We start from the raw sequence: 21,146 nt of genomic DNA on the forward strand, positions 1-21,146 counted from the left end.
TGTACATGCAGGAATAGCTCAGAAACATGCGGGCGATGCGAAGTCTACTCGGTACAATTCGAGCTAACATACTTCGTAGTGGGTCATCGGTACTATGAATAGCAGTAACGGTAATAAGGAAGCTAGCTTTCGGAAAGCCACAAGAGATCAAATCTGTAATAATGCTGCCTACAAAATTCCCGAAAAAGAAAGCATACACGCCGACACACAATAACCTCCCATCCCCAACTCCTAGGCGACAATAAAAGAACTTATGCTACAAAAGTCTCAATCAGACAAGAACTAGGCATTCTTCTGATCCAAGTGCCATGCCATCACATCGCGGAATATTCCCTTGGCGCCAGTTTCGATAGTATCACCATGGCATGGAATCAAACGATCAAAATCCCACTGATCAATCCTCTTCATAGACTCATTGAACGCAGCCCGATTTTGTGACGAGAGAATATACCACGCGAACCGTCGGTGCCATGTAGCCGGCGGTTTGGTAGACAGCAGCGGCATAATAAGCTTCGTCAAGAAATTAGTCCCCGACGCTTCGGGGGTCTTGGAATACTGCTCCTTAGCGGGCAGGTTGAAGAGCAGATCCGCCTCGATGACGGTGCGCGTGGGCTTATGCAAAAACACCAACTCGCGCGATCCATGGCCATACACATACTCGCTGTCAAATTCAGCATCAAACTCCTTCGAGATCGACCGCGGCAGTTGATCGTCTTTCTTGAATATGTGCTTGAATGGGGTGTCCTGATACTCAGGGTTCGATTGCCGCTTCTCATAGAGACCCTCTGGAGCCAGAATCTCTGCTTGCGGGAACGCGTTTTTCCATGGAGTGAGATTGAGGTGATGTTCGAGATCTGGTGCCGTGATGTATTTCACGTTTCCGCCAAGGGACTCGATTGTCTCGCGGACTTCGGGCGTTAGGCCGACGGGCGAGAATACCGCGAGGGAGCCGGTGGCAAGCTTGACTGTTGCATGCAAGAAGTATTAGAGCTAAGTCCTAGACAGAATCAACCTTTCCCGTGCGCTTGACATGCCTGCAAGTCATTCTCTGGAGGAGATAGTGTGTGGGTTCTGCAGGGGTCGGCACTCACCCAGTGTCCCTCGGCCGCCGAACTGTAGGCGTCCAAACCGTGCAAACGGCAGACTCATTGTCACAATTTCTGGCGTCACATGGCGAATTACCATGGTCGCAGAAGGGTTGGTTGGAAAGAGCTGTGGCATTTTGGCACGTTGCTTTTTCCTTCTCTGCTTTCAAGTTCGAGAGCTGTCCTGGCGTTATCTCAGATTGGGTGCCTTGAAGCTACAGATATTGTAACTAATAGAAAAAATGTTAGTTGTAAAATAGTGAAGATTAAAGAGCTAAGTTAATGAAGTTCGAAAAAAGCAGGTGGCCAGACAATGACGTAGCCTTATCTACCCGCTGATTTGAGAGACCTCGGCAGAGCTGGACTAGTACTCTGCACGCAGTTGGTTAAATTGGGATACACTCATGTACATTGGAAGAGACCAAGTAATTTTTGTGGAAATTTTCATTTGTGCCCTCTAGAGGTATTCTTGTTGAACTATTCCGTACATGTCATTCAATACTGGCATATTCAAACCACAGTGCTAAATTATTGGAATTGACCAATGCAAGCCAAAAGATCAAGGGGTATCTCGCAAAACACATTCGTGCAATCGTGTCCTTGGAAGGAACCTAGGCATACCAACTTGTGCCAGTCTCTTGTTCTTTCTCTTCACGATGGGGGATGATGGAGTCCTTGACGTTGAAAACATCGATGATTTCGTGCCACGTTTCGTGGTCCAGGCTAAAGACCGCCTGATGTTTCTGTACACCCTTTTTTTGGGCTTCACTGGGGGCGAACGGTGCGGCCGCATCTATCAAACCATTAGTACTTTATCGACTAGTCATTTTGGAGAATACTCACGCAGCGTCGGCAGACCACGACTATCTACTGCTACCCCTACTGTGCCGTCTCGCACGAGGAAGCTCACATAGAACAAATTTTCCACGCTTTGCCCAAAAGACTTCGGGTTGATACAGAAACGAAACAAGGGGATTCCTCCGTCGTCCGCCACGCTGTGCTTATCCATGATTTCTTGCGCTTTCTCTGGGGTAAGACCTTCTTGGGCTTCGAGCTCCTCCGTAGCATCTTTCTCACGTTGACGTTGGCTGTTGGCGAGCAACTTGTTGATCTCGGAACAGATCTGGGTCAGATTCGAGCTTTCCTGCTGGCCCAGATCCTGCTGTGCCATTTCCCGGGGCGCCACGGCTTGTGTCCGATCAATTTGCTCTGCAGCTCTTCGCTGTGTCATTTGTCGCGTACGTTTCTGTACGGACAGCGGCCCTAGCAACCATCCTGACACTGCCGGGCGGGCATTGCTAGGAAAGCAGGCCGATCGACCAAGCGTGTCCCAGTTCATCGCATCGCCATCATCTTCGTCACTGGCGTCAGGGTCTCTTTGGCTTCGACCAGGGCGTCCTCGGCGTCCCTGTGTCCCGTTTGCTGAGGCCACCGCGTTGTTCGGACCGCGACGCATGAACGATATACACTTGGATACGAACTCGTCCACATCGATACCAGCAGAGGTGTCACCAAGAGCCAGCTGAGTGGCTTTCTTCCGCGTGAGATCGGCTGTATTGACCAGGATGCGTGAGTCGAGTGTGGCATCGGCGGTTTGCTTCACTTTGGCGTAGAATTGATTTGCTTGTTCGACAATGTTGAGGATACCATCATTTCCAGGCTGCATGAGCTCTCCTCGCGTGTCTTTGTGAAACATGTTAGGGTACGATCACTGGAGTCTTGAGCTTAGGCAAAGCAACATACCATTCAATTCCCTGCCCAGATCTCGAAGTCCTCTCCGCACACTTCTTCGTTCCTCGGGGTCCTGGTCAGGGTCATAGTATCGCGTATCATTGCTACTTCGTTGAGATGATGCTTGCGACTGTGCAGATCGAGCAGATCGAGCAGACCGAGAAGATTGCGCAGACTGGACATTCGAGGGACGGTCGGCCAGTCGCGGTCGTTTATTCTGTGCACTTGGCGGTGGCATCGCAGCGGTAGTCCTCTTATTGATGCCCTGACGCCGATTTTCTTTATCGGAAGTAAATGATTCTGGTGATGATGGTGATGAAGTTTGGCGGGGTCCTGGGGTGCTTGTTTCATCCAGGTGGGTGTGAATGAGACGTGCCATACTCGATCAGCACTTTTTAGTGTGATGAGAGGATGCTAAAACAAAGAATATTGAACAAAGAAGAAAAGGGGACTAATCGGGTAAAGCCAGTCACAGTATTCCAATTAAGACAAAAAGGATACCTCAAAATACACTATGCCTCGAAAAAGAAAGATCTGTGGCTACATCTAATGATCGCGAACGCTTCGTCGCGTCGCGTAGAGCTTGCACGTGACCCCCGCGTGGGTTGCTTATCGGCCATGACGCAGCGACTTGTTGCTCTCTCAAAACGGAGATCAGAGATGGAAGCCTTCACCTTTGCCGTGACCACTCAAGTGAACATACCTATACGCATCAAAATGTAAGTTTTCCATTCCTGAGAATTGAGGTATTTCTCACGTTGATGCATCCACAGTGGCTCGTTGGAGGGCAAGCAGAAACCGATCCCATACACAGTTCTTAATGAAAACCCCGAGCTACGACATATTGCCTCCGTCCAAGACCCGACGTCCGACCTTTATGTGACTGCTCAGATATGGTCCGAGTCGAAGCCATTGGGTGTGCCAATGAAGACTAAATATAAAGCCTTCAAAACCACCCGAGTATGGAACGAGTGGCTGGAGATGCCCATGTCCATTAAGGATGCCGAGCGTAACACCCAGTTGGCAATCACCATCGTTGATATGTCTCCACTAGCAGCCGATAGGATTACACATATTCCATTCGGTGGAACTACAGTCGCCTTGTTTGACGAAGACGGAAAATTGAAGATGGGCAGACAAAAGTGCAAGGTTCATTTACACAAGGACGCAGATGGCTCTGCTACAACGTCTACACCATCCATCTTACCGCCAAAGCGCCGTAAACCCAATACCCGTGATCCGTCACAGCAGTCGCCTGAAGAGGCAGAACTAGAACGGCTGGAAGTCCTGATCAAGAAGCACGAAATGGGCGAGATCCCGCGTGTTGACTGGATGGACCAGCTGCTTTTTCGCGAGTTGGAAAGATTGAAGTTGAATGCAGATGAAGCGGCTCAAAAGCGCGCTCTTGAGCTTGATGCAGCCCTGCAAAAAGATCCGAAACACGCCAAAGATCCAGATGATAGCTCCGATGAAGAGAACCTCGAAGATGAATATTTCGATCTTTACGTTGAATTCCCACGCTTCGATCATCCCATTGTGTGGGCTGATCACGAGTATCCCCCTCCGCCCATTTCCTCTTGGCCTCAAAATGCGCCTCCCCACCCTAATGCGACGCTTAAGCCAGTTCCGGAGGTACAATTTGGACCTGGAATTTCACATGCCGATCCCCATAATATCATTCAGATTTACGATCCAGAAGTAGGCCAAATCGGAAACCCGTGTGAGGACAAGCACCGACGTTTGATCCGAAGCCATCGGACTGGCATTATGGATCGTGATCTGAAACCCAACCCAAAGATTAGGGATGACCTCAATATGATCATCTCCTACGAACCAACGCAAGACCTTACAGCCGAAGAAAAGGATCTTGTGTGGCGCTTCAGGTACCATCTTACACGCGAGAAGAAGGCATTGACAAAATTCGTCAAATCAGTTAATTGGCGGGATGTGGGAGAAGCGCGACAAGCGGTTGAAATGTTCCCTAAATGGACCGAAATTGATGTTGATGACGCCCTGGAGATTCTGGGTCCTACGTTCGATAACCCTGCTGTCCGTTCGTATGCTGTAGAAACACTACGGAAGGCAGACGACGAGGAGTTACTTCTGTATCTTCTCCAGTTGGTGCAGGCTCTGAAATATGATGCAACTCCGGAAAACCAACCTGATGCGGCTCCGCAGGAGTCCTCGCTTGCACATTTCTTGATCTCGCGTGCGGCTAATAACTTCAAACTTGGCAACTACCTACACTGGTATCTCATGGTCGAATTCGATGACGCTGACGCAATTCAGCGTCGGCTGTTTGCGCGGGTTGAATACTACTTCATGCTTGAACTGGAGAAGCTTCATCCTGAACATAGAAAGACACTTTTGCACCAAGGGGAAATGGTGGCTGTGCTCTCCAAAATAGCCAAGGATGTACGCTTCGCGCGCGAAAACAGAGTCGGCAAGATTGAGATGCTAAAAAAATATCTCCGTGACCCTGATAACGACTTGATTAACATAGATCCACCGCTGCCTTTACCTTTGAATCCCGATGTTTCAGTCGTTGGATTATACCCCGAGGAATCGAACGTCTTCAAGTCCACTCTTTCGCCTTTGCTCATCACATTCAAGACTTCCGAAGGCCGTCGTTATCCGATGCTGTTCAAAGTCGGTGATGATCTTCGCCAGGACCAATTGGTTATCCAAATCATCATCTTGATGGATCGTCTTTTGCAGAAGGAGAACCTTGATCTAAAACTGACTCCTTATCGAATTCTTGCCACTAGCGCCACGGCCGGTGCTGTGCAATTCATTCCCTCAATTTCTCTCTCGGCGGCATCCGCAAAGTACAAGTCTATCCTCGCCTATCTACAGGCCAATAACCCAGATGACACTGAGCCTCTTGGCGTCCGCAAAGAAACAATGGACACATACATCAAATCATGTGCAGGATACTGCGTCATCACTTACCTCCTCGGTGTTGGCGACCGGCATCTTGAGAATCTGCTTCTAGCGCCAGATGGCCACTTCTTCCACGCCGACTTTGGCTTCATCCTCGGTCGTGATCCGAAGCCTTTTGCGCCCATGATGAAACTTTGCAAGGAAATGGTTGAAGGCATGGGCGGCACAACTTCACCCCACTATCTACAATTCAAACAGTACTGCTACACTGCTTACACCACGCTGCGCAAATCCGCCAACCTGATTCTTAACCTCTTCAGTTTGATGGTGGATGCCAATATTCCTGATATTCGAGTGGAACCTGACAAGGCCGTGTTGAAAGTGAAAGAGCGCTTCCACCTTGAAATGACCGAGGAAGAAGCCATCCGTCACTTTGAGCAACTCATCGCAGACAGCGTCAATGCCATTTTCGGTGTTGTTATTGATCGTTTGCACGATTTCGTGCAGGGCTGGCGAGCATGAGCTATATGCTTTCGCGACTTTCCAAGGAATTCTTATGCTGATCTTGCATACACTATTTTACTTTTTGAGGGATTTCAGACCGTGCGCATTGAGGTGTTTGGAGAATTATTTAGGGGCTCGGGTTTTGCTTCTGTTATCATGGAACTCGGCGCAATATGATGGATCTATCAAAGCCATGATACCCAACTTAGACTATATTGTCTGGATAGCAATCATTTGTTAAAACTTTGGTTAGATGGTATGATGTCCATACAGATCGCCACTTGAGTAGGCTCTTGGTTACTGTGTAATACGCATGAATGGGTCCGTAGCCCTGGTTAGCCAGGCCAAGCGATATGTTCTATCCTGACAGAGTAGATACCACATTCTCCCGTTTATTCCGTGTTACTAAGAGCAGGGAAATGCCAACTATATATTTAGCGCTACATTTCTGAATGCCGATACGCGCTGGCTTTGATCCAAGTCCAGCGCCAATTGAATTCTCGAATCGAAAGCTTCGCCAGTCGAAACTTTGATGGCTTTGATATCGACAATCTACCCGTGGACAGTGGTCAAATAACCTGATCACACCGCATATTCCTTACAGACTTTAGTATGCGATTTACACACCCGCTCAATGCCATACCAGCACGAATGGTGTCTTGACCCGCTCTTGGCACTGCTATTCAGTCTCGAGTATTGATTTCCACAGCCCTTTGTCTTTCATCGTGTCGGCTGCTTTCCCGTTGCTCTTCTGATCTCCGTTTCATGGAACGTATCAATACATTGGAGGATTGCATGTCCCATCTTGGTAGGTCTTCCCTACCTTAGTCATAGGTTAGAAGCTCTTCTTTGCTAGAACGAAAATGAGATTCCTATTGATATAAGCGCCACATGCGACTGGAAGAGAGCGGCTTGATCTTCAGCACTCATGTAGACGATGATCCCATCCGAGCGATCTCGGGAGAGATAGAAAAGTACCTAAGACCAAGAGGTCGTTTGACTGAACTGTGAGTCTTGATGGTTTCTTATATTTACACTCAGGCATAGCCTATATAACCAGAATAGGGAAGTAGACCCTTACGATAGAATTTTGCCTGCGCGACAACATATAATTCGACCAGTAAAATATGTAATCCTTTACATAGAAAAAACTGACAAACTTCACTAATCATGGAGTATGTTTAAAGATCCCTGGCTCCCAGAAGTAGAGCAACTTCATCATACCAGGCACTAATCTCAATGTCCATGGTTTGTCTTACCCAAAACCTTGTTCAACCACGCATGAATCGTCCTCGAAAGCTCCTGCCCACTACCGGTCTGGCAATGAAAGCCAGCAACGCCCTTGAAAGTATGCAGAGTAGCCCAGTGACCCAGCGCGTCCGCAACCTGCTTCGGCTGTCCAATGTAACTGCTTTCCAGTTCGGCATCACCGACAAATACAGGTATCTTGATCTTGTTTATGAAAGACTCCACGTTGTACTCTTTTATCTGGGTGAAGAAATCAGAGGGCGAGTGCGTATAGAACGCCCACAGACCTTGATCGATGCCCCAAGCTGCGCCAGTGGGGAGCTTCCCGGCCTCGCGAGCCGAGAGAAGGACGTCGTCGAATTGCGTGTAGTTACCCGCCTCGTAGATTTCGAGCATCTCTGGTGAAAGCTCCCTGATGTATGCAGCGTAATTGTCCCAGACACCATCAATGAGGACCGCTGCGGACAGACGGGGCTCGAAGGCTGCGGCACGGGCAGCAAGGTAGCCACCGAAGGAATTGCCGACGAGGACAAGACGATTCTTGTCCACGACGTGCTTCTTCTCCGAGAGAACGTAGTCCACGACTGGAGTGACGACTTTCTCCCAATCGGGAATAAAACCAAGGTTCTGATTACGCCGCACAGTTGGTTGTCCCGGGCCTTCGTAAGTGATACAATTCCATCCTCGGGCCAGAGCGGGGGCGACGAAGTTATGGTAAGAGTCTTCCTGCGCAGCGTCGAAGCCGTTCCCGATAATCAACGTCGGCAGCTTGTCGTGCTTGCTCTCGGAAGCAGAATACCAGATGGCCTCGATGGTGAAGTTGCCCTTGGTAGCTGGAATGCGGATGCGCTTGCCAGGGATAGGCAAAGCAGCTATCCCCTTATCGAACGCCCCAATATGCTCAACCCACAGGCTGTTGATGAGCGGGTTGCTCCAGTTGCCGTGGAGGTAGCCGTCAGCCTTGCGGAAATACGATGCCGCAGAGAACCATGTCTCCCTGACATTGAGAGGGTCGTAGGCATTCTCAGGGTCTTCGGCCTGAGCCTTGGTGTCATTGGCGAGCTTATAGAAGACCTCGACGAAGGACGTCATGTTTCCGGCTTCGATATCCTTGGCTGCGCCTAGAATAGGGCCGACGTCTCCTCCTCCTGTGATGGACTCGCCGAGAGGAGTCAGCAAGTCGAAATTCATCGTTGAGTCATTGCTCAACAGCAGCATGGAGCTGTTAGCGGTGCTGTACGCCGCGAAAGCTACACCGTAATGCAGCAGGGTGACCAAAAGTGGCCCAGCGTAGGCGGAGGAATGTAGTCTCATGGCGAATTATGAGTGAAAGAAAACCCTTAGGAAATTGTGATGGCTTTGTCGCTTGTAGAGTGTATGTTTCGAAGTGATTTCTCTCGTTTCCTGTCGACCTTCCATCTCATCTTATACTTCTCTTTCTTCTTAGGCATACGCGACGATCAGAACCCAAGTCATGTCGAAGGGACGTGCTACATAATGGGGCCTACCGCATCGAGTGTGTGTTTTGCGACGGGATCTTCTCATTGGTCGCGCCCAGGGGCAACTAGCTTGCCGTAAGCCCGGCTGTGCCGCATGATGATCCACCCGACCCATAGTAAGCTTATACATATCTGCCTGTGAATTCCATCCCATCGCAACAAAATCTCCCTTTTCGGCATCATCGTTGTCACAATGGTCAATCGCGGGCGCTCGGGAGGCTGCGTGACGTGCAAGCAACGCCGCGTGAAATGCGACGAGACGAAGCCCGAGTGTCGAACATGCCAGCGCCTTGAGCTTGGCTGCGGAGGCTACAACATTCTCAAGTATCCCAAAATAAAATTCAAAGACCAGAACCACAAATTTTGTAACCACACCCACCAATATGCCGTGGAAGCTGCGACTACTCCGAGTCGATCGTCTGAGTGTGATGTTCAGGACCGGGAGGTTGCGAGGGCTTTGAATTCGCGGCGGCTCTCTGAACCCGACACCGCCGTGCCGTTTTTTCTCAATCATTACGCCAGTCTGGGCCGTGATATGGGATCCACGCGCGGGTTCTTCGAAATGCTCATTCCAGCCTACTTATCGCAGCGGGAAGAATCAGCGCTCTCACTCGCCGTATCAGCGTTGGCTTCAGGAATCTTGTCCATGTGGCGGGGAGACGACAGCAGCTTCCGTTCCCCAAGGAAGTCTTACTTCCGGGCAATCAAACGCCTTCGGATCGCCACACAGGATCCAATAGAACGTGGCAAGCCGGCAACTGTTTTAGCCGTATTGGCGCTACAGACGTACGAAAATGCGTCTGCGGTATATGACCTTCGTTGGGCTTCGAGTATGCACCATAATGGCGCTGCGTCTTTGCTCTTGTCCATGGACTCGGACAGCATTGACGGATCGGTGCGTTCCTATCTGCGAAGGTTTATGCTACACACCGAAGTTTCAACAGCGATACGTCAGAAAGAGCCACTAAAGGATATCGCATACTCGTGGATTGGGAGTAAAGATACGATGGCTGTGCCAGAAAACCCCAGCTCAACACTCGATGTGATAGGAGCATCCGTTGCCGAGTTGCAGGCTAGCTACACGCAGTTTATGACAAAGGGTAGCTCGACGACGTCGTCCGAGCGCGTTTTGGGTGAGTGGATGGCCAAGGCAAGCAGGGTTAGTGCAGAGCTTCTGGTGTGGGCTGAAAAAGTACCTGAGCACTGGAAACCGCTGAGGCTGATTAGTGGTCGGGATATTCATTCGTCCATACCCACCTACCAGTCCGTCTGTGAGGTGTATCCATCCTGCCAGATTGCCAGCATTTGGAATCTATGGCGCTCTCAACGCCTGTTGCTGGCCAAGATCACACTTGCTTCCCTCAAAACATTCTCAGATTTTAGCCGCTTTGGCTTCACATACGAGAAATGCCTCGGGGACCCCACAGATCCTGCCAACTGTGAACAAATCATTCAAGAAATGATCGACGGCGTGTGCCACAGCATACCTTTTTATCTTGGCAACCGAACCACCCGGTCCAGTCTCACAGATCTCACTGACCCGGCGGTCCTGCTTCCAAGCCAATATTTATTGGAAGATGAGGCGCGACTGGCCGGTGATGGTCTCAATGCAGGGAGATCTAGGGACGACCACAGGCGTCATATTATCGCGCAGGGGCCGTGGCGGGCCATGCACCCGCTGAGCAGCTTGTTGACGCTCTTCTCGGAAGATTACGATGAGGTAATAGCGAGCTTTCTTAGACCTGGACAGCGGGAATGGATCCGCGACCAGTTCCTGCGTGTCGCCACGTTGCTGCATCTTCCCTCGGAGCCGCGCAATGGCTTGAAAATATCAGAATCGCCGGGAGAACTAGCAAATGCCAAGACGGAGTATATGGCCAAGGAGATAAGAAAAGGCGCAATTCTTATGAGTGGACCGTAAAGCTTGGGGCCTGTAGATTGAGCGAGATCCAGTGTTGGCCACTTGCTGGAGGGAGCGCTGCGGATGGGCTGTCCAGGGGGTATACCGAGGCATGTAGCCAGTTGCTATCATTGCCTCTTCAGAGAAGAAAAGTATAATGCAGGAAAGGCGTTGGTATGGCGCGCTGGCAGCTAAAGACTGCCGTGGACGGAGTACTTTGGTACCAGATATATATTTTAGATCTGTATGCGAATACTAGCACTTTCCCAGTGAACTCTATAATTTGAAAATTTTTAAACAGCGCGTCTGGTCGCGTTTTCAACGTCATTGATATTATTGATTCACTATATATAAATTAGAATGATAGAATACTACCTGTAGATAGAGGTAAGAAAAGGGGTTTCTCTATGTATACCTATAGTCAGTAAAAAGTCACGTTTTTCAGAATATCTGTGTTGATCGAGCACTCTAAGTCCCACGTCATACAAAGGAAAATTTGGGACTGGGAATTGAGATCAAAGAGGTGCAGGTGGGTGTGTTGTCAATCTATATCCACCTGCTACTTCCAAGGTTGTACCTAGCTAGGTAACTAGGTAACTAACCTTGGAAATAACCTATATGCTTACATAATGAAACTGCGTAACGTATTTCACATGCGAGCTGCGCACACAAGCGAGCTGCGCAGTCCCAAACACATAGTAAATGCGATAAATTACAACTTGATATTTCAACCACTATGGTCTATAGAGATTTCTCCCTATATCCTCCTACTTTCTAGGTGATATCTAGTCTCTTTACAGGATTTGAAGGAAGTTTCTAACTTTATAATTGAGATACATATATTTCCAGTTTTCAGTAACGTAATTTTCGGTAATTTTTGAAATGATAATAATATACCTATCCAATATCTTTAAAATTGAGATATGGTGCTAATAAGTCTTATCAATAGCTATCGACAAATAAGGAGCTAAGATAATAACATGGTTGTTGAAATATAAATGTAGAATATATCGCATTTACTATGTGTTTTGAACTGCGCAGCTCGCTTGTGTGCGCAGCTCGCATGTGAAATACGTTATTTATTTAGCAAGGTAGTTAGGACCGAGTAGGCAGGATACCTAGGGTACGTACATTGTATTGTAGCTTGGGCCCCTTGGCTCAGGCCATTCAGCTGAAACCGAAGAAATCAGGGATACTCAGCAAAAAGAGGCAAAAGTTCCAAAAAGAAAAGAAAAAGCCACAAAGTGGTACAGACCATGGGGTATATCGGTGGGTACATGCAGGTATAAAGCCTTAGATTCTGCAAAGACCATGAATGGGGGCCCATCATAGCCCATCATGGCCCGCCCTTTAAGGGGGTCTTGGCGCTTCTAAACCGTCGACTTGTAATCGCTGTATCCTAGCCTCCTACTAATTTCTCAGAGTCTAAAATTCAGCAGGGAATATAGAAGCTCAAAATGGTGATTTCAATTTGAAAAATTAATTTTGGGAAAAGTTTGACCAGTTGGGATCGAGATATCGCGAAAAAGACACTTAATATAAATATTTTGATACGTGTTTTAAGATCAATGTCGGAGTACCAACACTTCTTAACCTATCTTATTTCGATTATTCTTAACTAACGAGTTTTCTCGTAAATTTTGATATGATATATGAATTTAACTTAATATTAATAAGTTACATATTTGGATGATAAAATATTACCACAGAATGAGGGCTAATTACGGGGCTCAAACATGGTGTAAGTAATTTTTCAAAATTTTTGCATTGTTTGGTGCTAATTGGACTTCATGGGGCCCCAATTATGGGCTATGTGGGCTTTGCAGAGCGCCAAATTAAAGCCTAGTGGAGTGAGTTGTTCAGTGAAGACGAACAGAACATTCCTTACTATGTACAACATACACTATCCAGCCGCACCGCCTCGGTGCCGGTTGCCCCCCTCGTGCTCTGTATTCCGTACCCCGTACTTTTCTCCAACCATTTCGGTACTTTTCTGCATATATGCGTTCTGCACTGCCACATGTCTGTCCTGCACTGCCGGGTTGTTCCCTTGCACGCTCAGATCTTCTTCGCCATGTTAACGGAGTATACCCTCAAATCTTGGCCCAGAGCCTTCGTTAGACTTGATGGAGTCCAAAATTGCAATTTTAAAAAAAAGATCAATGATTCTTGTGCATGTCCTTCTTGTCAACTTACCTCACTTATTCTGTATAAATTTGGGTGAGCCCTCTGATAAAATTGAGAAATAAGTAGTCTAAGCTTCCCCATCTCTCCGCCAAATAAAGATACTCGAATTCAACCCACACTCATTCGATCAAGATCCTTCTCAATCTTCACTTTATCCTGTCATCGATACTTAATCATGCCGCGGTTGCCAGCGGATATCAACTCAGATAACTTGGGCCCGCACCTTCGCCTCGAGCTGGGTTGGACCACCCCTGGTTCCACTTGCACAGAGGCATCTATGGCCCCTGTGGATCAACCTGTATACAGTCCGTATGAGGAACTGTCTCTGCCACTTAATGGAAATTTCATGTCCGCGTCTTCGTCGACACATAGCCGGCTGAATCAGAACACCACACTGGATTCTACTGCCGACCGCAATCACCCTCTGGCCTTGTCTACAGCCTTTCACAGCTCTGCGAAGCCTACCAGTCATGTCACCTCTTCCAATACTTCTCCGTTGACGTACCTCCAGCATGATAAGGGTATCGTGCAGTACTCTGCTGTCAACACCAATGGCCCTCGGACCGTGGCTACAGTGTTCGATGGCTCCGAGAACCATATCACTTATATCCCGACTCCCGTGGTTTTGCCATCAACCTACTATCCGCCAAATCAGAGCACTGTACAGCATTTTTCTGCCAGTACCGCTGACCCCCGGGAATTCCCTACAGTTCTTTTTGACCCTGTGGATTACACCATGACCACCCCTCGTAGCGCCCCTCTTGTGAATTTTCCGCTGATGTATCCCCACCAAGGCCAAAACGACACTCGGTATCTTGCTGTCTACCGAGATAATCTCCAGAACCTACCCACAGCGATTGACAACTCAGTGAATTCCATCACTCGTACCACCTCTCCTATGGCTTCATCGCTTGGACAGGCATCAGCTTAGCAACAGCCTTCTGACCGGTTTACAAACGCTCAAACACCCTATATTTATAATCACGGACGTGAGATACAGTGAGCCACCCAACCCCAAGCCCAAACGAAGAAAAGAGTAAACAGCTTACCCGGAACATACAATGATTTAGCAACCTGAAACCCATTTTTCAATGTCATTGGCCAGGCTGTGGTGGCACGTTCACAGCCAAGGGGTCATTGACACGCCATAATGCTGAGCAGCATACTGCCCAGTCATTCCCTTGTCCAATTACTGGATGTGACAAGGCCTATTCCCGGAAATATCATATGACCGAGCACAAGCGAAAGTCTCACGGGAGCATGGGATCTTTGGATGTTTGATTCATGGGACATGTAGATACATGAGATATACGTGTTGTGATATATGGGAGAATATTCACAAATTATGAAATGTCAATTTTTGTGATTGATCGCTGGAGATACAGTAGATAGAGTTATAAACCGTTCCACCGTGAAAGCAATCCATGAGACTATGTGGTTATTATTCGCGACCCGAAGCATAGATAAAATCATTTTCTCTGGCGTAATTGAGTTCCCTCTGATATTGTCGCTGATACTAGATCATACTGGCCTCCTTGATGGTACATAATCGGACCTTATTTGTAAGCTGGCCACGGCAGAGAAGTTGCATATGTCTTTTTCTTATGATAAGATCAATGCTATACAAGCAGCAATTGGCGCGACGTGGATGCATAGGGCACATATCGATATTGTAAACTACTCTAGAAATGTTGCGGCGATGATTTGTTTGCAAGTCAGTCTTTGTGTCCTAATTATGCATACTGCTCTCTTTGGTCCAATCAATGGAATAGGGATTTTAACGGGTTCAAAACAAAGTTTACAAGTGGAGCTATGCAGCTGCAGGGAGTGTATACAGAGTGCATGAGTGTCAGTCTAGGTAAAAGTTCTGGCATTTAGGAAAGAGAGCCCCCGCAGAAAAAAAAATCTCCATGGGGATTTGAGGCGCTAAAGAAATTCTTCGCATCGGCCCGCCCTGCATCACACCAGATACACTTTAAAGAATTCACGATTGTACTGTCCCACGACTATTGGGAGTTACTTCTACTATTTCCATTGATTTCATCTTTGCAAAATTCTCTCTCATCATGTATCCATCCAGGTAAATGTGGCCAGCTCCTGCATTATGCATGAAAAGCAACGTTACACGTTACACAGATCTTGATCGAGATCTACCGAGGATCCGCTTTGGGGATTTCCTGGGGTAGTGGCCCACCTGGTAACTACGCTAGTCCGAATGCAGATAGATCATCTTCTTATTTTGAGAACCTTGATCGTGTTAACTTCGGTAGGAGATATTGAACTACTATGAGCCAAACTCCCTTCACTGGCCTTGTGCGGAACCTGCTTTCAGTCAGACACGAACCGCAATCGGACTTTCAACTAACTTTTTTTGGCAAATTCATCGAAACTCTTGCTGACCAGCGGTGTAACATGTGAACAAAGAATACATCAATGTCAACAACAAGCATGTCTACGACTAGATCAGTAAGTTATCCCCTTCTTTCATATAGGCCTTCGAGCAAGCAGTTTCAACAATGGTATCTACAGATATTCTGGATCCAGGTAATGGCGACACGCTGACTGCGACCTTCTATGGACACTTCGATGGAAAGAATACTCCCCGCTTTTCTGCCCGGCAACATGCAGACTTAGTGCCGCATGGGAAAGGCTGATATGTACTATGGCGCAGACAACCGTGTGAATACCAAGAGAAATTCGAACCTATCAAGGGAGAAGATGGTAATCCCGCTTGTTGCAATGAGACACCAGGTCTTGAAGAAATCGCTAGTCCATACGTAGCTGGAGTTCAGTGCCAGCACTGATCTTGAATGCTAGGAGAATTATCGCAATCGGGCGTCCGAGAGTGGCATCAAATTAGAGACGGGGAAACCATAATAACGAGAACCCCATTCCAGAATGCCCCTGATTTCCTTCGGGCCAGTTGTTGATTCGACTTGATTAAAGACCTGGCTCGGAACAATTTACACAAATTTATACATCTCTGATGATATTTTATGACAGTCTATAGAATCTATTTCTTTCCCGGTATCTAAGCACCAGGATTGGGGGTTCATAGCGAAGCCGAAGCGACAGGAGCAAAGAAAGTAGTTTATCAGACAAACGAACGGAAATGGGGCGACTTCAGGCACGCAGGCAGCCACATGCTGTTGTAGGACTGTGTGTCAAAAGTTAGGGGTTCAATCAATAGTGTTCAAGATTCTTTGTGAAAACCTTATAGTACAAGGCCATGTCAAGATCTGCCGATTTATTATGACGAAAAATGGCTCCAATGGATCCCCCAGAGCGCTCACAAATAATCAATCATGACTATCGTAGAACTGATGCTTGGTAGGTAACAAGCGTTGTATCTAGACTTCCGCACCGGCCCACAAAGCCCAAAGCCCAACCCGTAAATGGGCCGGGTTTTGGGCCCGGTCTTTAGGCCCATAGCCCACTGCGGGTTGGGCTTTGGGCCTAGGGTGGGGGCCCATTTGTGGGCTTTGCGGAAGTCTAGTTGTATCACATGGTACTCGGCTCTACTGCACGGGTTGAATGCAAAACCTAGTTCAGCACAAATGTACCTTTTCTATGTCGTACGCATACCAAAGGTACTTATCTGTATATACACCTCTCTCTCTCTCTCTCGACTACCTCATTTGAGTATGGGACGATAAATTGTTAATAATAACCTACTTCCTTAAATTTGAAAATATAATTTTGATGTCTGGATCTTTTTGTTGTTATTTAAAAGTAGCAAAATTAAGAACCGCTATCAGAAGTGTGATATATATACAACATCCTCTGTAAGCTTTTCTCCAAAACCACAATCCTATTTTCATTTAGTTTCTATAATGCTATAACAAACAGGCTTTCCTATTTTGACTCTGCTTCTGCTCGATAAAAAAAACGATGTGAGCGAGAAAGACAAATTTTTTTTGAAGTACCTTTTGTATGTATATCTCATAGAAAAGGTACATTTTACATTGAATTAGTTTTTGCATCCAACCCGTGAAGTTAGAGCCGGGTATGTGTACATTTCTGTTGTGTCTGCTGACAGCGTGTTGGGTTGCAAAGCTTGAGCCCACTAAGGATTCATATTTATCCATTGCTGATAGCGGGCTGAGAGGTTTGAGATCTTGTAAGGTTCGTGGGAAACATGAGTACATAGCTTTATTGTTGATCCCTTTCTCCACAGGGAGGAAAAACAGACGTCACTCCGCGACCGGGTTTGGGCCAGAAGCTTACCGCCCGCCCTTCCGCCCTGGACATTTTGACGGGTTTTTTACTGCCTTCGGCGGACAGGCTATTTATTTCCTCGATCATTTAGTCCCTCGAGACCGATCGCTCATCACTTCAATTAAAATGAATCGCATTTCACCGGACTGAAAATTACTCGCCCTTCAACGAGCTTCAATGGCCCAATTTATTCCGCGCAGTGCATTCCCCCATCATGGGGCTATCCCAAGGTCCTATTTCTTAGGACACCACAGGGCTGGTTTGACCAAGATGAAGAGCATGCTCTCAACTATCGACTATGTTGTCGAATGCCGTGACTACCGAGCTCCCGTGACGTCGATTAACCCCATGTTTGAGGAAGCCTTGGGCAAGATGCGACGACTGATTGTCTACACCAAGAGAGATCTGGGAAGCATTCCCAAATCATCTGCCCAGAAAACAGTAAGAAACTTGCTTTGCTATGGAGTAGCCGAATATTATTAGATATCAGCTAACACAGTCGCAGACAGAACGCAAGTTGCAAAGTTTTGATCCAAAGAGCGCAGTGTTCTTCACCAGCTCATCCGACCGCCAAGATGTCAGCCAGATCATCAAACATCTTCGAAACGATGCCGAAGCTCCTGATAAGTTAGTGGGTTGTCGAGTGTTGGTTGTTGGAATGCCCAATGTCGGCAAGTCAACACTGATCAACAACCTGCGCAACTCGGGCACAGGCAAAGCCAAGGCTATGAAAACCGGACAGCAGCCCGGTGTCACACGCAAGATAGCCACACAGGTGAAAATAATTGACCGCGAGAATGGATCACACGTTTACGTCTTGGACACGCCGGGAGTGTTCATGCCGTATGTTGCGGACGCAGAGAACATGCTCAAGCTAGCTCTCTGTGGCTGTGTCAAAGATAATGTCATTTCAACCATCACTCTCGCGGACTACTTGTTGTATCATATAAACAAGCAAGATCCAACAGTCTACAAACGTTGGTCTGAACCGACAAATGACGTGGTTCCCTTGATCGAAAGCTTTGCGCGCCAGACTGGCTTGCTCGCAAAAGGCGGAGTGCCAATGATGGACGGAGCCGCGCTTCTTTTCATACAAAAGTGGAGGCAAGGAGAGCTAGGTCGATTTTTGATAGACGACCTAGAAGCAGAGCAACAAAAACGGGACGATCCTACGCAAACACCCCGCATGAGCATGACGCAGGCCTTGAGAGTGGAGAGGACAACCCGAAAGAACAAACCGGAAGCACCTAGCGATCTATAGTATACTGTATAAAAAAGGAAGGGGATATTTGTGTATATTTTGGAAATAATAATCAAGTGATGTCATTACGAACAAACAGAGGACGATGCTTGAAATGTGAAGATTTTGCAGAAGCACCTGTAACGCCCAACCCAAGCAAAGGACAGAGACTGAAGGAAGGAATTTTGGACGCAGAGTCGAAATCAAGAGATCTTGTCCAAAAGGCGACGGCGTCGCCTATCTACAAGCTCTTCCTGGACCTCATCCAGCGTCGGGAGCCTCCATTCCACCCCGTCACCCGCATCGCCAGGGAGAGATTGCCAGCCATCTTCAGCATCATCCTCTCCTTGATGACGGAGATGTTCAACAGACTCCTTCTCCTTCTGCTTCTCGTACGCCAATAACGTGCCATCTTCTTCATCTAGGCCATAGCCGAAGTAATTCGCATCCACCTTCCTTGTCGCAATATCTCCACCACGCCCAGACACTGTCTCTTCCTCCTCAGGCCCTTTGGCGCGAGTAATTGCAGCCTCAATCATTTCCTTGACACCAGGTAACTCGCGGGCACGGCCGTAATATTTGTAGCCTCTGCCTCCACCGGGGATTTCGCGCCCTTCGTCATCGTAAAGCCGGTTCGATCCACGCATGTAGTTCGGTCCGCCCAGGTTGCGGATTTGCATTTCCCATGCCCATTTCTCGCGCATGAGCTTGTTGATCTCATCGTTGAGATCTCGAATCTGGTAGTCGCTCAGGCTTTGCACATGGATGCGTGATACTTTGCGCGAAATCTCTTTGACGACTTGTCCGCGCCAGCGCTCGCATACTGGCACTGTGTCAATAGATGTAATGGCTTTGGGGCGTCGTGTTCGTGAGAGATCGATGATTCCAAGGTCGGATGCTTGCTGCGCTCGGAAGCGGAACAGCATCGACTGTGCTTTTTCGCTGTTACGTGCCTGTTACATAGGCGGGGGTTGAGTTAGCAAAATGTGATTGGACTTGGATGTAGGAATTCTCTCGTAGATCTGAGCCTATAAGGATAAATCTCACCATTATGAAGAATTGACCAAGTCAGCGACCCGAGTAAGTCGGGTATCGTGGGCGTTGGCAGGGAAGAAATCCGGAGAGGAAATCATGAGCTTGACAGCTTGGAGTGAAGTTGCGCGCTAATTGCCGCCTGCCGCGCGGATATCACGTGTCTTGTTTCCACTTATTACCAACGTCAGTACGGAGTACACCAGCAGCCATATGTGTTTGTTGTTGGCGCTTCCGAGCATATATTTAGAAAAACTTCTATCTGCCAAAAACAACCTTGTTTGTTAACTATTTACCAGTCTCATAGCTCTATTCGGAACGAAAGGGCTGTGTCACAATAAGACAATAACAAGGTTACAACGAAGAGGGTATTCCAACCGATACCAATACGAGGAACCTGCTGCCCTACGGTGACTACACGCTGTCCAACTGACTCATAGGGTCAATGCCTTTTGGATGGACTATATGACGCGGTGTGTGGTCCATGTGATGGAGCATTTCTCTTACGGGAGGTTATGGGGAAAATGAGATAACGATAAGTGATATGGGTAATTGACAAACAAGGAGAATCATTCAACCTCAAGAACGTTTGCTCAAATCTAGCGTACATTCGTGTTCACAAGCATCGAATTCAGTTCCTCTGGGGTGTCCATAAAGTCCATCACGATCGTTCCGAAATGACCCTCGGGATCCTCCTCTAGATATTCAAGAAAGGGAACGGTGTCTGAGGCCAGAGACCAACGATCCGGATTGCCAAATACGAGCTTTTGGACTGCCTTAACGAACTGGGTTATTTTGCTTGTATCCTCAGATTGCAACGACATGATAAAGGCAAGAAATTTGTAGATATCGAACACCCCGGCAATGGTCAGTTCAGGCTCCACGGGGTAGCGGCCATGGCAAGCTAAGGGGTCGCAACTATCAGCTTCTGAATCTGCCGCAAATCTCTAAGAAGCGAATTCCGGCTGTCAATTGGCTGAGCAAATATGCGTTCTGAGTGCCATTGATGACAAATAATGGACTAGATATTGTCCGCATATCCCTGCGACAAGAAAAGAAAATCGGCACAAAGCACTTATACTTCCATACCTACCTCCGCTCCGACAGCCTGCTGGAGCTGACAAGACGCTGATCTGGGATAACTGCAGGGAGAGCTCTGTATATGACCCTCTAGCCAGCAGCAACGATGGTCAGTATTTCCATATCAAATTTATCCGTACAACTCGCGAGGTGAATACCAGGGAGAGCTAGTCCGAGTCGTCCCTGCCATCTTGGAGATCTTGAGATGGTATGGTGTTCTAGGCGCACGTCTCTTTGCCGCGGGTACGCATGAATGGTGCGGGCAGCAGCCATATCTAGGTCAGACTTCTATCGGGGCTGAATTGGGCAGCGAGGGCGATTGGGAAAACGACTTCATGGCCTGGGCTTCTGCAGATCAGTGGGCGGATGTGAATGCCTTCAGATCACAAATTAAAAGACAATATGGCACATGGGCCGTGGGTTATATCTTTGGATGATCCAAGTCGGCAGTATGTTCGAGGCTATCAGGTTGAGAAGCGTCCGCTCCGGTGAACGACCGCTTGTTCGACTGTGCCAGTAGGTATACAGACCTCGTTCAA

General features: G+C 47.8%; 10 protein-coding genes across 10 annotated transcripts; 5 read left to right on the forward strand and 5 right to left on the reverse strand.

Annotated features, from left to right (window-relative positions):
- Positions 1-282: 282 nt before the first annotated feature.
- N7500_007028 (uncharacterized protein) lies at positions 283-1,221 on the reverse strand (the record flags this gene model as incomplete). Its single annotated transcript, XM_056678172.1, has 2 exons — positions 283-965; positions 1,092-1,221. 2 exons carry the CDS (start codon positions 1,219-1,221, stop codon positions 283-285), a joined length of 813 nt encoding a protein of 270 aa, XP_056533172.1.
- Positions 1,222-1,696: 475 nt separating this feature from the next.
- On the reverse strand, positions 1,697-3,195 carry N7500_007029 (uncharacterized protein; the record flags this gene model as incomplete). Its single annotated transcript, XM_056678173.1, has 3 exons — positions 1,697-1,878; positions 1,929-2,768; positions 2,829-3,195. 3 exons carry the CDS (start codon positions 3,193-3,195, stop codon positions 1,697-1,699), a joined length of 1,389 nt encoding a protein of 462 aa, XP_056533173.1.
- Positions 3,196-3,434: 239 nt separating this feature from the next.
- N7500_007030 (phosphatidylinositol 3-kinase VPS34) lies at positions 3,435-6,221 on the forward strand (the record flags this gene model as incomplete). The annotated part of the gene is made up of 2 exons (XM_056678174.1): positions 3,435-3,535; positions 3,590-6,221. 2 exons carry the CDS (start codon positions 3,435-3,437, stop codon positions 6,219-6,221), a joined length of 2,733 nt encoding a protein of 910 aa, XP_056533174.1.
- A 1,218-nt stretch (positions 6,222-7,439) lies between these two features.
- On the reverse strand, positions 7,440-8,765 carry N7500_007031 (alpha/beta hydrolase family protein; the record flags this gene model as incomplete). Its single annotated transcript, XM_056678175.1, has 1 exon — positions 7,440-8,765. The coding sequence occupies one exon, from the start codon at positions 8,763-8,765 to the stop codon at positions 7,440-7,442; it is 1,326 nt and encodes a 441-aa protein (XP_056533175.1).
- Positions 8,766-9,143: 378 nt separating this feature from the next.
- N7500_007032 (Zn(II)2Cys6 transcription factor domain-containing protein) lies at positions 9,144-10,871 on the forward strand (the record flags this gene model as incomplete). The annotated part of the gene is made up of 1 exon (XM_056678176.1): positions 9,144-10,871. The coding sequence occupies one exon, from the start codon at positions 9,144-9,146 to the stop codon at positions 10,869-10,871; it is 1,728 nt and encodes a 575-aa protein (XP_056533176.1).
- Positions 10,872-13,212: 2,341 nt separating this feature from the next.
- On the forward strand, positions 13,213-14,318 carry N7500_007033 (uncharacterized protein; the record flags this gene model as incomplete). The annotated part of the gene is made up of 3 exons (XM_056678177.1): positions 13,213-13,905; positions 13,975-14,026; positions 14,143-14,318. The coding sequence occupies 3 exons, from the start codon at positions 13,213-13,215 to the stop codon at positions 14,316-14,318; spliced, it is 921 nt and encodes a 306-aa protein (XP_056533177.1).
- Positions 14,319-15,485: 1,167 nt separating this feature from the next.
- N7500_007034 (uncharacterized protein) lies at positions 15,486-15,691 on the forward strand (the record flags this gene model as incomplete). The annotated part of the gene is made up of 2 exons (XM_056678178.1): positions 15,486-15,503; positions 15,530-15,691. 2 exons carry the CDS (start codon positions 15,486-15,488, stop codon positions 15,689-15,691), a joined length of 180 nt encoding a protein of 59 aa, XP_056533178.1.
- Positions 15,692-17,525: 1,834 nt separating this feature from the next.
- On the forward strand, positions 17,526-18,516 carry N7500_007035 (putative GTPase MTG1; the record flags this gene model as incomplete). The annotated part of the gene is made up of 2 exons (XM_056678179.1): positions 17,526-17,696; positions 17,761-18,516. The coding sequence occupies 2 exons, from the start codon at positions 17,526-17,528 to the stop codon at positions 18,514-18,516; spliced, it is 927 nt and encodes a 308-aa protein (XP_056533179.1).
- Positions 18,517-18,698: 182 nt separating this feature from the next.
- On the reverse strand, positions 18,699-19,545 carry N7500_007036 (pre-mRNA-splicing factor ISY1; the record flags this gene model as incomplete). The annotated part of the gene is made up of 2 exons (XM_056678180.1): positions 18,699-19,448; positions 19,543-19,545. 2 exons carry the CDS (start codon positions 19,543-19,545, stop codon positions 18,699-18,701), a joined length of 753 nt encoding a protein of 250 aa, XP_056533180.1.
- A 581-nt stretch (positions 19,546-20,126) lies between these two features.
- On the reverse strand, positions 20,127-20,351 carry N7500_007037 (uncharacterized protein; the record flags this gene model as incomplete). Its single annotated transcript, XM_056678181.1, has 1 exon — positions 20,127-20,351. One exon carries the CDS (start codon positions 20,349-20,351, stop codon positions 20,127-20,129), a length of 225 nt encoding a protein of 74 aa, XP_056533181.1.
- Between the last annotated feature and the right edge of the window lie 795 nt (positions 20,352-21,146).

This window comes from Penicillium coprophilum (assembly GCF_028826855.1).
Source record: "Penicillium coprophilum strain IBT 35676 chromosome Unknown utg000004l_segment0_segment0, whole genome shotgun sequence".
NCBI lineage: Eukaryota > Fungi > Ascomycota > Eurotiomycetes > Eurotiales > Aspergillaceae > Penicillium > Penicillium coprophilum.